Source organism: Hyperoodon ampullatus (assembly GCF_949752795.1).
Source record: "Hyperoodon ampullatus genome assembly, chromosome: 1".
In the NCBI taxonomy this organism is placed as follows: Eukaryota; Metazoa; Chordata; class Mammalia; order Artiodactyla; family Ziphiidae; genus Hyperoodon; species Hyperoodon ampullatus.
The window spans coordinates 161,449,542-161,465,724 of NC_136914.1; the positions used below are offsets into that span (position 1 = coordinate 161,449,542).

At 47.2% G+C, this 16,183-nt stretch overlaps 1 protein-coding gene across 1 annotated transcript in view; it reads left to right on the forward strand.

Annotated features, from left to right (window-relative positions):
* The window catches only part of EVC2 (EvC ciliary complex subunit 2), a gene marked incomplete at both ends in the record, with an annotated part of 138,142 nt that extends 122,312 nt beyond the window's left edge, over window positions 1-15,830 (forward strand). The window contains 4 exons of the mRNA XM_079696542.1: window positions 853-940; window positions 9,856-10,052; window positions 12,820-12,921; window positions 15,560-15,830. Of these exons, the coding sequence (XP_079552668.1) occupies window positions 853-940; window positions 9,856-10,052; window positions 12,820-12,921; window positions 15,560-15,830 (658 nt within the window). The remainder of the gene's footprint in view (window positions 1-852; window positions 941-9,855; window positions 10,053-12,819; window positions 12,922-15,559) is intronic.
* Between the last annotated feature and the right edge of the window lie 353 nt (window positions 15,831-16,183).

Here is a 16,183-nt window from a genome sequence, read left to right on the forward strand (position 1 = left end):
TCTTGGTGTTCTTGAGCACAAGCATGACAACTAATACTGAGAGTTTTCAAATTAGGTTCACGGTTGGAGATCAGAGGGAACAAAAAGGTACCCACCGAAATGAGCAGGCATCTTGAGACCGAAAAACAAGGCAGGCAGCTCCATATAACCAATGGATCTGTTTATCTAGGGTAACATACTCACAAGGTAGGATCAAGTAGACAATAATCCAGAAGGCTTCACAGCTGCATTCCACACCACCAAGGGGCCATTGGGACAATTTTATAGTTAACCTAGGGTATAGGGATAGGTGCTTGGAAATAGGACGTGCATTCCTAAGTCAAGATTTATGAATGGGTAACTAGTCTCGTGGGTGCCAGGAACACTTCAGGGAAGGTTTTCATCCTTGTTTGGGGACTAACAAAGCATAGAGGCTACCTGGTCCTAATGATTATTAAACAATATCTATTAACTACAAAGCCCTTGATGAAAGAGAAGTGATTCACTGCACAGTCCTAGGTGGGTCAGAAGAAGGACAGGAGAGACTGTAAGGGCCCAAGATGGCATCAGTTATGCTAATAGCCATGCAGATCACAGATTGCCCTGCAAAGCCACAGAAAAGTCTCCATAGGGCTCCCACAAAACTTCTTGCTTTGAGGAGCTCTCCATCCTGGTGAGCCCTCCCTGGTACATTATTTGCAAGGTAATCTAGCTAAAAACCAGCAAGCTTCTTCTGGCCACCTCTTCGGATGGATTTATTTTTTTTAAATCATGTTGATTAGATTTGTTATCCCTTGTTATTTAAATAACTAGGATTTAAATAACTAGCTTTATAACAAAACTGGACTCATATAGATTTTGTTTTCACTCTAGTTTGAGAGAGGATCAAGAGAACAGTGTCATGCTTGAAGATTTGCTGGAGAATATGGAGACGGACACCTTTGTGACCCTGTACAGCCAGGTGAGAACAAGTTTGCCATGTCCTGGGTCCATCCCTTGCCAGATCTTCACTTCACCCTTTTCTCAGAGACCACGTTTCCTCACCCTCAGGATGGGGATGATAACACGAACCTTTGGAGCTGCCAAGCGGACCTGTGAAAACCCCTGGCCCAGGGCCAGCACATAGAGGACATTTGATCGGGGGTCACGGCAGCAGTGATGACAATAGTAATCATTGCCCTGGTCAGTTTCTGTAATTAGGCAGGCACCCAAATCTTCTTCTTATCAGTCTTAAGTAAGTTTAATATATGCAGAGTAGGTTCCACCAGGAACAAAGTTGGAAATCTGGGCCATATAAGGAGTCCAATGAGATTGCACCCCACATTTCAACTTTTCTGTGTTGAGACTGGGTGATCTGTCTCATTCTTGGCCACAGCAGCAGCTCTCAACAGCCTTCCCAAGACAGAGCCCAGAGGCTATGTGCACGGAGCCATATGTAGAGTTACTTACGTAAGTCTGCTACTAGTTGTGTTTTATGTGCATCTAAAGGTGGGCTTCCTGATCTCTGTGAGTTCCAGCAAACGTGATTTGTGACAGTGGCTTATGCCAATCACAAGCCATCGGGAGGTAGGTGTCGCAGCCCTTGCTTCAGTTCAGTGAGGTCATAGTCCTGTTCTGTGATTCTTGCCACCTCTCCTTCTTGGAGTTCCAGCCACCGTGTCTGTGTTCAGGTCAAGAAGGTAAAGGTAGAACACAATCACCCTGCTGTCTTTTCTTTCCAAGAAAGTACATGCCCCCAAGTTCCTGAAGTAAATTTTACTCACGTCCTGAGGAGACCCAGCCCGTGGACTCCCAGCCATGAGGGAGGCTGCAAACCAACACCTCTTCCTCAACCTCCAAAGACAGACAGCAAGGAGAAAGGGTGGGGACACTTTCAGGTGTCCAGCCAGCAGAACTGGCCACAGCTGTCCACAGGCACACGCAGCTTCCCACTTGTATTAGTTTCCTACTGCTGCTGTAACAAATTACCACCAACTTAGTGGCTTAACAGAACACAAATGTATTATCTTCCAGTTCTGTAGGTCAGAAGTCCCACGTGGGTTTAGCCAGACAAAATCAGTGTTGGCAGGTTTGTACTCCTTCTAAGGCTCTGGGGAGAATCTGTTTCCTGCTCATTCAAGTAATTGGCAGAATTCAGTTCATTGCGGTTGTAGGACTGAGGTCCCCACTTCCTTGCTGGCTGTCAGCTGAGGGCTGTTCCCAGCTTTTAGAGGCATCTGCATTTCTTAGCCCATGGATCCCTTCCTTCATCTTTAAAGCCAACAAATCACAAATTTGGATGCCTTGGATGCCTCTTCCATTATCACCACATCTCTCTCTGACCTACCACAGCAAGAAAAGTTCTCTGCTTTTAAGGACCCATGCGATGATGAGGTTGGAACCACCTGCATAATCTAGGATAATCTCAGCTCATGATCCTTAAGCTTAATTATAAAGTCCCTTTGCCATGTAAGATGACATATTCACAGGTTCTGGGACTGAGGTGTGGACATCTTAGAAGCCATTATTCTGGCAATCGCACTGCACAGGAAGCCAAGGTTATGTGTCAAGGTCAGTGGTGAGTCTAACGTGCTCCTTCCTCTTTGACATGAGAGCTGACCTGGGCTTTCTAGATATTTACAACAAGAGAGGAGCACCCACCCATGGCTGGACCCAGGAGAGTACTTGCCACTCATGTCACTGACAGGCAGTTCTATCATCACCCCTTACATACAGGTCCTCCAGAGGGGAAATTATTGCCCAATTCACACTGAGGAGCCAGGTGAAGCTCAGAATTGAACCCGCATTCTTCCTATCCCACATCTTTCAGCCTGAGCTCCAAAGTGGGGGTGGGGGAGGGAGCGGAAGTTTCTAGAACACCTGCTGTGCACTATCATCCCAGGCGCTCATATCTCTTATTCATTTAATCCTTGCAGAAAGCTGGGAAACGGGGACTATCTTCTCCATTTTTCAAATAGAGGAACCATGCCCAGATTGGTGGCGTGAGGGCTCCAGGGCTCATTGCCGCTCCTTGGAGCTCAGGATTCAGCCTGGGGTAGGTGACTACACAGGGTGTGTTCTTTCTGCTCAGTTTCCCTGCAGAGCACATGATGCCCCTGGCCTAGGTCTCTGGGGGGACTGAGCCATCTCCACACTCACTCTGATTGCCCGCCCCCCAACCTTTCTTCTTTGTAACTAAGAGAACTGACAGGCAGCGAAAGTGTCACATGTGGAATTTCATCCAGATTCATTTCTGACTTGTTGGCTCTTTTAAACTGTGAACTCTGCTAAAGAATTGGTCCTATGGTCAGGGGGTGGTTTTTCTCTGCCCCCAACCCTGTGCCTTGTAGAGTCACCTCAGCAAAGTCTACTCAACTGATTTGTTTCTTTTTTTTTTTATATAAATTTATTTATTTATTTATTTTTGGCTGTGTTGGGTCTTCGTTTCTGTGCGAGGGCTTTCTCTAGTTGTGGCAAGCGGGGGCCACTCTTCACTGCAGTGTGTGGGCCTCTCACTGTCGCGGCCTCTCTTGTTGAGGAGCACAGGCTCCAGATGTGCAGGCTCAGTAGTTGTGGCTAACGGGCCTAGTTGCTCCGTGGCATGTGGGATCTTCCCAGACCAGGGCTCGAACCCGTGTCCCCTGCATTAGCAGGCAGATTCTCAGCCACTGCGCCACCAGGGAAGACCCTGGTTTGTTTCTTTCCCAGCCCCTGTGTATTAGTGGGGGTTTTTCAGAGAAACCGAACCACAAAGACTTGGGGGGAGAGAGGGAGAGAGAGATTTACTTTAAGGAATTAGCTCATGTGATTATGGAGACTGGCAAGTCCAAATAGGCTGGTGGGATAGACCACCAGGCTGGAGACCCAGGGAAGAGCTGATGTTACAGTTCAAGTCCAAAGGCCCACTACTGGCAGAATTCCCTGTGGCTCAGGGGTCAGTCTTTTTTCTGTTTGGGCCTTCACCTGCTTAGATGGGGCCCACCCACATCAAAGCAATCTGCTTTAAGTCCAGTGGCTTAAATGTTAATCTCATCCAAAAGCTCCTTCAAAGAAATATCCAGAATGATGTTTGTCCAAATATCTTGACACTGTGGCCCAGACAAGATGACCTGTAAAGTTAACCATCACTCCCTGTTTAGAGGACTCCTGTATTTCACCTGTTTCTCCTTTGTCCAGGTGAGATGATAATGAGGGAGGCCCAGGTCTCCCTCCCTGTCTCCCTCCCTCCCTGCTCTTCCTCCTACTCCTTCTAATTACTCCTCCTCCCCCTCCTTTCTTCTTCCTCCTTCTCCTCCTTTTTCTTCTTCTTTCTCTTGTGATCTGTCTCTGTCGCTCTCTCTCTCTTCTGTTTTATTTCCTCATGATTACCCTGCCTTAGGGACAGCATAGTTTGAATTCCAAAATTTGCATGAAGGATAGTTTCCACATGAGCCCCCGTGTTTTCATGTTTATGCAACTTTGCCAGCTCCTCCTTTTTTGCATATTTATGACAATATCAAAATAACACTCTTGAATGCCTGCTCTGTGCTAGACACATCACACATCATCCCAGTTAATGCTCACCATTGCTCTGGGGACCCTGACAGTGGGAAGAGCCTCCCCAGGGCACTGCTGCAAATCCATCAGCCCTTCTGTGATGGTGATGATACAAACAGCAGCTGATATCAGCCCAGCGTTGAGGAGAGGCACGAAGAGGATCATCACCTGACAGATGAAGAAACTGAGGGTCAGAGAGGTGATGTGACTTAGCCGGGGTCCCATAGCCAGTCAGTGGGGGCTGGTTTAAAATCAGGGTTTTTTTTACCTTTAAAGGCTCTACTCATTCCATTTCATGCTACTGCACAATTCCCTTTAAAGCAAAGTATTTCCTAATTGCTTCATGAATAAAACGGGAAGGGGGTGCTCATTTAAAAATGAATGGTACTAACCCCACAAGGCAGGGAGTTTCCCTGTGCTGTGGGGAGAGGCTGGGACCCCATCTGTGGTCCTCACTGAACTCACCTCCTTTCTCCCCTGGGGCTCCAGCATGACTGCAGCCACTGTAGACAACAGAGTGGCATTCTTTTCTAACCACATAAAGGATGACTTAGATTCAGCTTAAGATCTTCTAAACGGTTCTTGAATAAATATTGATTGTGCTCCTAGTAAGTGGCAAGTGCTATCCTAGCACTTTTTAGCAGCAAACAAAGCAAACAAAATCCTAGGGATTTTAGCAGCAAACAAAACAGATAAAGCCCATGCTCTCAGGAGCTGATATTCTAGTGGGGAAAGTAGGCAATCAATAAAATAAATACATAAACCAAATAGTATTTTATGTGGATTATGATCTCATTTTTATAGTCATGTCCATCCATCCATCTGGCCATCACTCCATCTGTCTGTCTATCCATCCATCCATTCTCTTGTCCATTTGTCTACCCGTCCATCCATCCACCCATCTATCCATCAGTCCATCTGTCTGTCCATCCATCCACCCACCACCATCCATCCATCCATCTATCCGTCTGTCCATTTGGCCACTCATCCATCTATCCACCTAACCACCCATCCATCCATCCACCCACTATCCATCATCCATCTATCCATTCACCCATCTGTCCATCTGTATACCCATCCATCCATCCATCCATCCCTCCATTCATCTACTTATGTATATGCCTAAAAATATTCCTGGAATGTGGTTTGCCTAATGGTACTGATAACTATTTCTGGATAGTGGCATTTGGAATAATTACTTTAACATTTTTGTGCTTTTCTACATTGTTTGATTCCTTAAAATTAGCAGTATTTCTTAAAAATCAAGGCAAGGATGAAAGGCAAGGCAAGGAAGCCAAGATACACCCAAACAATGGAAATCCATGCCAGGTCCAGTGTTGGTGAAGCAGAACAGGAGAGAGGGACAGGCAGGGCCTGCTGTTAAGCCTGGTCTTTCTGCCACCATCTTCTGCATGAACAGCCGGTCCCCACATTGCTTTGTGATTCATTTCAGTCTCTAGAAGTGACCTACACAGATGCTTTTTATGTCACCACCTTCAGGAAGACTTGACCCAGTTAATTGACCTGTGTTAAGGATTATTTTATTGATCAGAAAGCTTCAGAGCTGGGAGAGCCATGGCAGTGGGCCGGTGGGTCCCCATATTCACCAGTGGGGATCCCAGTGATGAAGGGTTACTCCTCTACCTCAGGAAGAAGTGAGTCTACAGGGTGTTGATGGAGTTTATCCTTCATTTATTCGACCCACGTCTGTTGATGTTTTTCTCTGTGCTAGGAACCGGGTTAAAGGAGGTAGAGAGGCATATGATGCTGACCCCATTCTAAAACCTCACTGCAGAGACACATGAGAAATTGGACAATTGAATTTTATACGAGAATTGGACAGAAGAGAGTTGATTAAAAGCAGAGGAGAGGCATCTGTCTCAGAATGTGGGGTCAGGAAAGGCTTACAGAAGCCCAACACTGGTGTAGAAACCAAAAGAATGAGTTGAGGAGAGCCAGACAGAGAGCACTTTGGGGAAGAGTGTACTATAGGCAGAAGGAACACATGGGTCGCAAGGAAAGAGCTTGGTATTTATAATAACACATTTCCCCATCACTGCACTGAAAGCATTGGTCAAAGTAGTAAGCAGCCCCATGTTTCCAAATCCAATGGTCAAGTCCATGTCTTTGTCTTTCTTGACCTCTCTGTGGCACTTGATCCACAGCCCTTTTCTTGAATATATTCCCTCCTTGGCTTCCAAACCCTGGACACCTGGTTCTCTCCCAGCCCTCTGGCTACCTGTGGTCAAGCCCCTATGTTGGATGCATCGTGGCCTTTGGACATTGGGAGCCTGAGGACTCGGTCGTTGGACCTCATTCCCTTTCATCTACATTCACTCCCTTGCTCATGTCATCAACATACTGATTTCCATCTAATCTTAGCTCCAGACCCCTGCCCTGAACTTGAGACTTGACATCGCCATTAGTGACTTAACCTGTCCAAACAGAACTCCGAGTGACTGACAGTCCCCTGTCCCAGGCTTGCTCCACTCATCTGAGTAAATGACACCAGTTACCCAGCAGCCCAAGTGAAAGATGGTGGAGTCATCCTTTATTCTTGTCTTTCAATGAACCTTGTTGGCTCTACCATCAAAGTGTCTCCCGCATCCCACCACTTCTCACCACCTCCCCTCCACCACTCTGGCTCACACAGCTACCATCTCTTGCCTGAGATGCCGCCCCTCTGCTACCTCACTTGTTGCAGATGGTTCATGGCCCCTGTGTCATCCAAAGTAATCTTTCAAAAATGAGAATCAGCTCATGCCATTCCCACTGCTTAAATTCCTGCAGTGACTCCCCAGCTCACCATGAAGACAAGTCAAAATCCCCCCTACGATGAAAAGGTCCGTATGAGCTGATCCCCCGCCACCTGTCCCAACTTAACTGTTGCCACTCTCCTTCTCACACGGTCCATGCCAGCCACACTGGCCTCCTTCGCTCTCCATGAAACATGCCAAGGATATCCCCACCTCAGGGTCTTCGCCCTTGCCTTCCCTCTGCCTGGAAAGCTCTTCCCTTCCATGTGCCCATGGTTCACTTCCTCACTTCATTCAGGTCCCTCTCAGACGTCACCTCCTCAGAGAAGCCTTCCCTGACTACCCGTCTCAAATTTCAGTCACCCCCGCCCCTCACCCTCTGTCTCTTTATCCTGCCTTGTTTTGCATCCTGGCACCTACACTGCCTGATACGGTGTTTGTAGGCTTACCATCTGTCTCTTTGACCTGACTGTGAGCCTCGTGAAGGCAGAGACTTTGTGTTACTTACTGCTCTGCCTCCAGTGCGTGGAACAGGGTCTGGCGCCCAGTAGGACTCCATCGTGGTGTTGGTTGAATGAATAAGTGTACTAATAATCTGGCACAATGGCCCACCAAACATGTCTAAGTCCTAATTCCCAGAACCTGTGAATATGACCTTCTATGGCAAAGGGGATTTTGCAGATGTGATTACGGATTTTAAGATGGGGCTGTTATCCTCGATTATCCCAGTGGGCCCTAAAAGTAATCACAAGTGTCCTTACAAGAGGGAAGCAGGAGTCACAGCTTGAAGAGAAGACCATGTGACAATGACAGAAGCAGGGATTGGAGGATGAACTTTGAAGGTGGAGGAAGGGGCCATACGCCAAAGAATACAGGCAGCAGCTGACACTAGGGAAGGCCAGGGAAGGGATTCTCCCCTGGAGCCTCCAGAAGGAGCCAGCCTGGCTGACCTTGACTTTAGCCCAGTGACACTGATTTCAGACTTCTGGCTTCCGGAACCGTAAGAGAATAAATGTGTGTTGTTTTAAGCCCAAGTTTGGGGTGATCTGTTACAGCTGCAATAGGAAACTCATACAAATACTGTAACAACAGCAACAACCAACACTCACTGAATGACCTTGATTTGTCAAGCACGGCACTTAGATGTCTTGTAAAGTCAAATTCTTTTTAGGTGAAGGTAACAGAAATTCATTTCAAACTAGTTTGAGTGTAAACGAAATATATTAATACCCTGACTATCCCCTCAAAGAGCAGAGGTGAGCTCTGGGGGCTCAACTGGCAAAGGACTCTTTGTGGGTCTCTCTCCTTCTCTATCTCTCTCCCCTGTTTCTTTGTGTCCACTAATAAGCTTATTCCACACAGGAAGGGACATGAAAGCTGACAGTCCTGAGCTGATGGCCTTTCAGCATCCAGCTCTCCTGGTCTTGCTATATAAAGTGCTTTTTTCTCCTGGGTTTGCTGTGTAAAATCCCAGGGAAGGTCTCTGGTTGGCCAGGTGGCCAGGCATGCCCACACTGTTGCTAGGAAAGTGAGTTTGCCATCTTAACACAGACCAGTTTTACACATCACAGCTCATTTTGTCCTCACAAAACCTTTTGACATAGGTATTATTGTTACCTCATTTTACAGATGAGGGAGCTAAGGCCCGAAGAGAAATAAAGACACTTCCCAAGGACACACAGTTCTGTGCAGTGGGGCTGGGAGCCAACACAGGTCTGGGGGAGTGCAGAGCCTGCCTGTACTCTCTCTCTCTCCTTTTCAAACCTTCTTCTGAAATACTTTTAGGTTCACAAGAAGTTGCAAAGCTAGTATGGAGAGTTCCAGTGCCCTGATCCCTGTTTCACTGTTTCCCCCCATGGTTGCATTTTACAGGACCCTAGGACAATATCAAAACCAGAAAGTTGACATGCATATAAAATGCATGTATAGTTCTGTGTCATTTTACCGCATGTAGTTTAGCGTGACACCACATTTAAGATGTTGAACTGTTTGGTCACCACAAAGATCTGTTTGTGCTACACTTTTATAGTTATATCCACTTCCCCCCCACACCCCTAACCCCAGCCACTAATGCTCTGTTCCCCATCTCTAAATTTTGTCACCTCTGGAATGTTATTCACGTGGAAGTACAGCGGGGCCTGGCTCTTTTTATGCAGCGAAATGCCCTAGCGATCCATCCAGTTCTTTCCTTTCAATGCAGACTGGTATTCCGTGGCATGGCCATAGCAGTTTCTTTAACCATCCACTGATTTAGGCACATTTCAGTTGTTTCCAGTCTGTGCTGTTCCCTCTGAGCCCTATTGCCTCACCGAACATGAGTAGAAGGAGAAATTACTAATGGGCCCAGGCTGTAGCGGTGATGAGTGAGTGGAGAGTAGTTGGAAGGGATGGATGAAGGCTTGGGGAATGTCATGGCGAGCCAAGGCTGCTGACCAAATAGATTTTTCTTGACAGCTCTGTGACTTTGGGAACATGGTTTCAAGACTGAGGTACTAAAATATTTATCTCCCTGGGACAAAAAGTCCTAAGACTGTGATCCATTAAAACTTGCTGTTCATCAAGGTGAGAGCCGTGAGGCTCTGAGTCCCTGCATTCACTCCTCTAGGAGCTGAGACTGGCGTCCTACCTGTCGAAGCTGACGATGCTGCCCGGGGGCACGCTGCGTTGGCTCCTGAGCGTGGCTGTGCCTGCAGCCTTGCAGCCCGAGCTGCTCTCCGTGCTGGATCCCGTGGGCCAGAGGCATCAGGACCACACAGCGGAGAGTGACAGCGGTGGGGTGCAGGCTGACCTGGGCAGGAGGGGGTGAGTACAGGGTGGGAAAACGAGGTCCCTGTAGAGAGAACGGATGGGAGAGAGGAGCGGGACCACAGGGCACAAGCACACCCGCCTTCCCAGGGAATTTCTTTGCTCAAGAAACAAACAACATCCAGGAGAGTCGCCATGCCTCCTCTGTGTAAGTCATGGCAGACCCAAGTATCTTGTCCGCAGCTTCTCTTTTCATCACCAATTCATTTCCCCAGTAGGATCTTAAGAGAATGAGTTGCCTTGGGCTGTAAATATGCCATATATGCATATTTACAGCCCAAGGAATAAATAATAAAGGAAATAAATAAATACAATAAATACATAAAGGAAATAAATGCATAAAGAAAAAGAAGAAAAAAAATATCCATTGTTCTATCAGCTGGAGAAAATGGCTGTTAGCGTTTTGCTACCATTCTTCCTCCAGAACATGTTTCCTCTGCTGGGTTTTATGAGTGTGTGCATTGTGTGTGTGTGTGTGTGTGTGTGTGTGTGTGTGTATATAGGAATCCCAGTATATACAACCTTGTGTCGTGCTTTTTAGAACCTTATATCAGAGGCAAGTTTGCTTATTACCTTTCGACTCTTGTCCATGTGCAGACGACTTTCTAATTATCACAGTATTTTGACGCTATTTCGGCTGTTTTTATTAACAAATTAAAATTTGTATTTTTCCCAGTTATTGAAACATCTCCATAGATATTATTTTTAACAGCTGCCTGTTATGCCACTGAGGTGTGTAGCACAGTGTATGTAACTGTTATCCTCTTACTGGACATTTAGTTTGCGTTCATTTTTCCTCAATTATGGATAATGCTGCAGAGCTACTTTTTTAGGGTCAAGTTTCAGGTGTGCGTTTGATCAGTTAAGGGTCTTTATAAGGCAAGACATGAAGTGGGGCTGTGGATAAGGTGGGTTTGGGGCAGCCAGTGGTGCCACTTGAGAGCAGAATTTGCTGGGGGTGAGGCTACAAGGAAAGCCATGACCAGACCTGAAAGTGTGGAAGGCCAGGCAGTGAAACCAAGGTCCTCAACCAGGACCCACAGGAGGCTGGGGATGGGTGTCTCAGAGCCCATGAGTCTGCCAAAATGGCATGATTGTGTGGAAAGGTGTGTATGTACGTTACTTTTCCTGACTCGTAAAGGGAGTCCCTGACTCAGCTGAGGGCTAAGAGTAGGGTTAGGGTGAAAGGAAGGATAGAAGCATGGGAACAACAGCTGTTGAGCAGGGGTGGGAGTCCACAGGGGCTGGGACGAGCCTTCCTAGAGTTGGTGGGGCCCACCACGAGGGGCTGGATGTGAGTGTGGTCACAGGAGCTGGGGTATGGGTGGGGTCAGGGCTGTTGTGGGCGTGGTCAGAGAGCTGGGTGTGGTCAGAGAGTTGCATGTCTCAGCCTGGTTTCTCTCAGTGCACAGTCAGGCAAGAGCATGAAGATGGCAGATGTCGGTGGTGACGCTGGAGCAGGAATATGCAGGGTCACAGTGATGTCACCTCTGCCTGAGGGCTGCCCACGAGGACCTTATTTATGGGCTCCCCTTTGGCCAGTTTAGTTTGGGAGGCTGGTGAGCCGGCCTGGGCAGGTGGATGTGGAACAAAGCAGGAGCACCCAGGCGGCTTGCCGCCAGGAGTGTGGAGCATGGGCGTGCCCTTTTGTAGCCTGACCTCATGGCCAAGTAGACTGGATGACGTCTGGAGTCAAAAGCCACTCACCATAGCCTCTGAGGGCAGGGCAGTCACTACTCCTATGTCCCAAGCGGCTGGTGCCTGGGCACACCATCAGTTCAGAGTCTTGGGTTTTAAGCAGCAGAAACTGACTGATGAATCTAAGCAAGAAAGGGTATGTGAGGGACCTGTCAGAATCCAGGAAGAGCTGTACGCCGGGTCCCTGTATGGGCAGGACAAGGAGAGCACGAAGACCATCCTCTCTGCGTGCTCCCTTCAGAGGATCAGCCTTCTCTGCCCAAGAGCTAGACTCCTGGGACAGAGAGTCTGGCCCAGCATGGGCAAGGGTCCTTCACTCCACCAGCTGGGCAGTGTGAACCAGCTGAGGCAGAGTATGAACTTGGCCAGAGGCAGGCATAGACAGGACTCTCTCCTACACTGATCTTTACTGACTTGACTTGAGCCCAAGCCTGCGAACATCTCCCCACCCCCTATTCCTTATACACTGCCCCTTCTTTGGTCGAGAATCACACTCCTTCACGTGGCATGAGGACTCCCTGCCTCACCCACCTTCCAAGCTTCCACTGTGCCTTCTCAACCTTCTTATTCATATATTCATGAACACTTACTGAGATCCTAGTATGTCGACTGTCTTAGGCACTGGTGTACGTGGGATAGTAAGGGACAGTCCTTCTGCATGGAGTGTCACTCCAGTGGGGGAGATGGACTGCACACAAGCCAAGGCAGAGAGCCCATTCCTTCTCGAATGCTCCATGCATTCCCTGCTGGGATACCAAGATTCAGCTCAAGTGTCCCACATCTCGGCAGCCTTCCTTTATCTGACTGATGTCACCTGGGACCTGTCTGTGACCCGTGGATTGGGGACCCCTTGTGGCAGAGACCGTGTCTTGACTCGGCCAGAAAAGATACTTTATCTGTGTTCACAGAGTGAGTGAGAGAACAAACGTGAAAACTCTCAGGGTTTCTCATGTCAGCCAAAGGTCACACTGAGGGAAGGAGTCCCCATAGTGCTTTTTAAGATTTTGCATCACTTGAAGATTCTGTTCTTTTTGAAAATATAAGAACGCTCCCTTCTTGCCTTCAGGAAACATCAGGGCTGGTGGCAAGCCTTTGAGAGCAAACTTCGAGGAGAACTGATAAGCAGAGGATTAGAAAAGATGCTCTGGGCTCACAAGAGGAAGGAGAGGTAATGAGGGCATCTGCTCAGGTGGGCTGAGGAGGGCAGCCAGGCTGCCTGTGAGCTGGGAAGGGGAGGCGGAGGGGACCACAAAGGGAGGGTTACTGCAAACATATCAACATTCCTTCCCTAAAGACTGCAGTCTTTATTCACAGTGGGCTTAGTTTGAAGTGAAGTAAACAGAGAAAGACAGATATCATATGATACCACTTATATGTGGAATTTTAAAAGTAATACAAATGAACTTATTTACAAAACAGAAATAGACTCACAGACATAGAATACAAACTTATGGTTACCAAAGGGGATAGCGGGGGCAGGGTGGGGAGGGATAAATTAGGAGTATGAGATTAACAAACTACTAGATATAAAATAGATAAGCAACAAGGATTTACTATATAGCACGGGGAACTATATTCAATAACTTGTAATAATATATAATGGAAAAGAATAACCTATAATGGAAAAGGTGCACTTTGCTGTACAGCTGAAACGAACACAGTATTGTAAATCAACTATACTTCAATTTAAAAAAAAAATGCAAAGTGCGCTTAGTTTATGAGCTGAAGATAGCCACCAGCTACCAGTGGGAGAATGTTCTGTCATTTATTAGCATTTTAACTGCAGTATTTATTTTAACTAATGGCTTTTTAAAAATGGAATCTCATTAGAAGGAGAATAATTCCTTATAAATGTTCAGACTTTATAGTTCACAAAGCCCTCTCCCACCTTGCTGCACTGAGCCTCCCCACTTTCTGGAAAGTGGGGGAAATCCCACGGCCACACTTCACCAGCTCAGGGAGGTCAGAGGAAGAGACCCCATGCCTGCAGCTGTTGAAAGTGACCGTGGGATTTAGGGCCATGTAACCAACCCCTTTATTTCCCTGAACTTCCAGGCCAGCGCTCTTCTCACTCTCTTGAGTGCCTTCTCTTTCAGCTGTGGTGAGTGCACACCTGGAGAGCAGAGGAAAGTTAGAGGCACAGCGGTTTTAGGGTGCTACAAACAACAGACCAAGGGTCTCGCGTGTTTCCCACTGGAGAGTTGGAAAAAGGGTAACAAGAGTCACAAGAGTTACGTTAGACCATTTAACATAGGCACTGGTGTACATGGGAGAATAAGGGACAGTCCCTTACTTTTTTTAAAAAAAACAAAAAAACAAAAAACAGACTGGGAAAAACACTTGCAACAAAAGCAACATAGAAAATATTAGTATTATGCGTTGATCAGAACATGAAAACCCTAGTACATGTGTAGGGGAAAGAACATGAACAGAGATACTATAACAAAATAGAAACAAAAGAGGAAGTATAATTAATGTACAAAAGTACAAAAAGTGTTCCAGCGTGATTAGTGATTCATCAAAGAAATAAAATAGACATTATCAGTTGCCTACAATATTAGCAGGTCTTATTAAAAGGTTAAAAGGTTAAAATGTGATAACCAAAGTGTGCTCTGGAAACAGAGGATGTCCAAGAGAAGTGTCCTGCCCCTTCCATAATTTCTCAGGGCTCCGGTGAAGCCGCAGAGACAATCTTCCCAAATAGTCCATGGATAAAAATCTGGGAGCCATTGATAATGGGCCAGGTATCAGAATTTAGTCCCAGAGAAATTAGATCCAGATATTGAGCCCAAACCAAGAAAACTAAATTCAAGCTGTATAACTGTAAAGCGCTCCACTAAGGAACAGAAGTCAGTTGTTCTAGATTAGCATGGGGATGGGGCTGCTGAATGCCTTCCTGGGCTACACTGACACAAGTGGGCTAGTACAGATCAGGAGAACCCTGGCGCCACTGTCTTGGATCACTGTACTCGCCTTTTTGCCTTGAGATGCTTTGTACAATGGTGGGAGGAGGAGAGACTGTGAATCAGTCTGAGTTGCCTTTGAGTCCTTGCTCAGATCATGCAGCTGCCAGGGCAGGAGTTCGTGGTGAGGGGGATGGAACCTCATTAGCCACACCTGTTCAGGAAGGGCCCACGAGCCTACCAGTGGCCTCCAGTAGGTCGACCCCCAGTGACATGGCCTCGTCCTGCACCGCTTGGGCAAAGGACCCTGTGGCTTTCAGGTTGTATAGCACTCTCAGGAGTCAGAACCATTATCAAGAGCAGCCAGGATTTAGGGGCTGGACTGCTTATGCGCAGGATTCCAGCAATCCTTTTACAGGATATTCCCAAAGCATGTTGCTCTGTTCTATTTCAAACACATTTTACCTAACTTCTAACTGTTGCTTTATAATCGGGTTTTATCAGCCTGCTTTTAGTGTGAAGCCCACAGGCAGGGATGTCCTAGGAAATGTCTCACAATTGTCTGGGGGGAGGTGGGAGCTCTGATTTGTAGCACTTAGTTTCCATGGTGTGAAACACTCCCACCATGGCTGATTCTGTGCTGACAATACGATGACAACAGGCTCACAAAACTCCACAAAAGTGAACAGTCATGAGTTGGTGAGAGCTGTCTGCAGCCACCACTGCTACAGGCTTCAGCTAATCTCAGGGGCAACCTGGCAACCACAGGGGAAAACCTTTCTTTAAAAGACACTTGATTGGGGTCCTAGGGACAAAAGGGGGTTTTCCTAGAGAACTCTTTCAGGACACTTGGGAGAGTCAGTTGCCAAAAATGTCATATCTGATCTTCTGTTCTTCCTTTAGCATATTAAAGAAGACGTGTCCCCCTCTCAGAGAGAGGGTGATATTCTCTGGAAAACGAAGTTGGCCACACCTGTCACTGGAGTCCATTGGTGAACTGGCCCCGGTGCCCATTGTAGGAGCAGAAACCATTGATTTATTAAACACTGGTGAAAAGCTCTTTATCTTCAGAAATCCAAAGGAGCCGGAGATCTCACTGCACCTTCCTCCCAGGAAAAAGAAGAAGAACTTTCTGAATGCCAAAAAGGCCACTTGGGCCTTGGGCATGAACTAGCCCAAAGGAAAGCTCCAAGGAGTCTGAAGACAGAAAGATTTGTTTTCTCCTGCCCACATGAGTGTGTGTGTGTGTGTTTATAATGTACAACTTGCAGATATTAATTGCACTTGCAGAGAACAGATACATCCACTCTCCCTCCCTCACCACGACTTTCATGGGCTAAGTTTAATCTGGTCCCATGAATTCCCAGATGGCCCATTCCTTCAGCATCGCAAGGGACATGAAGAGACAGGGGACCAGCCCGTGAACCCTCGTTGCTTTCAGTCCCACCTTGCTGAGGGTCTAGAGGAGACCCAGGCCCCTAATTCACATCCCCGCAACACCTGGCTGAAGAGTGGGCTGTATACTGA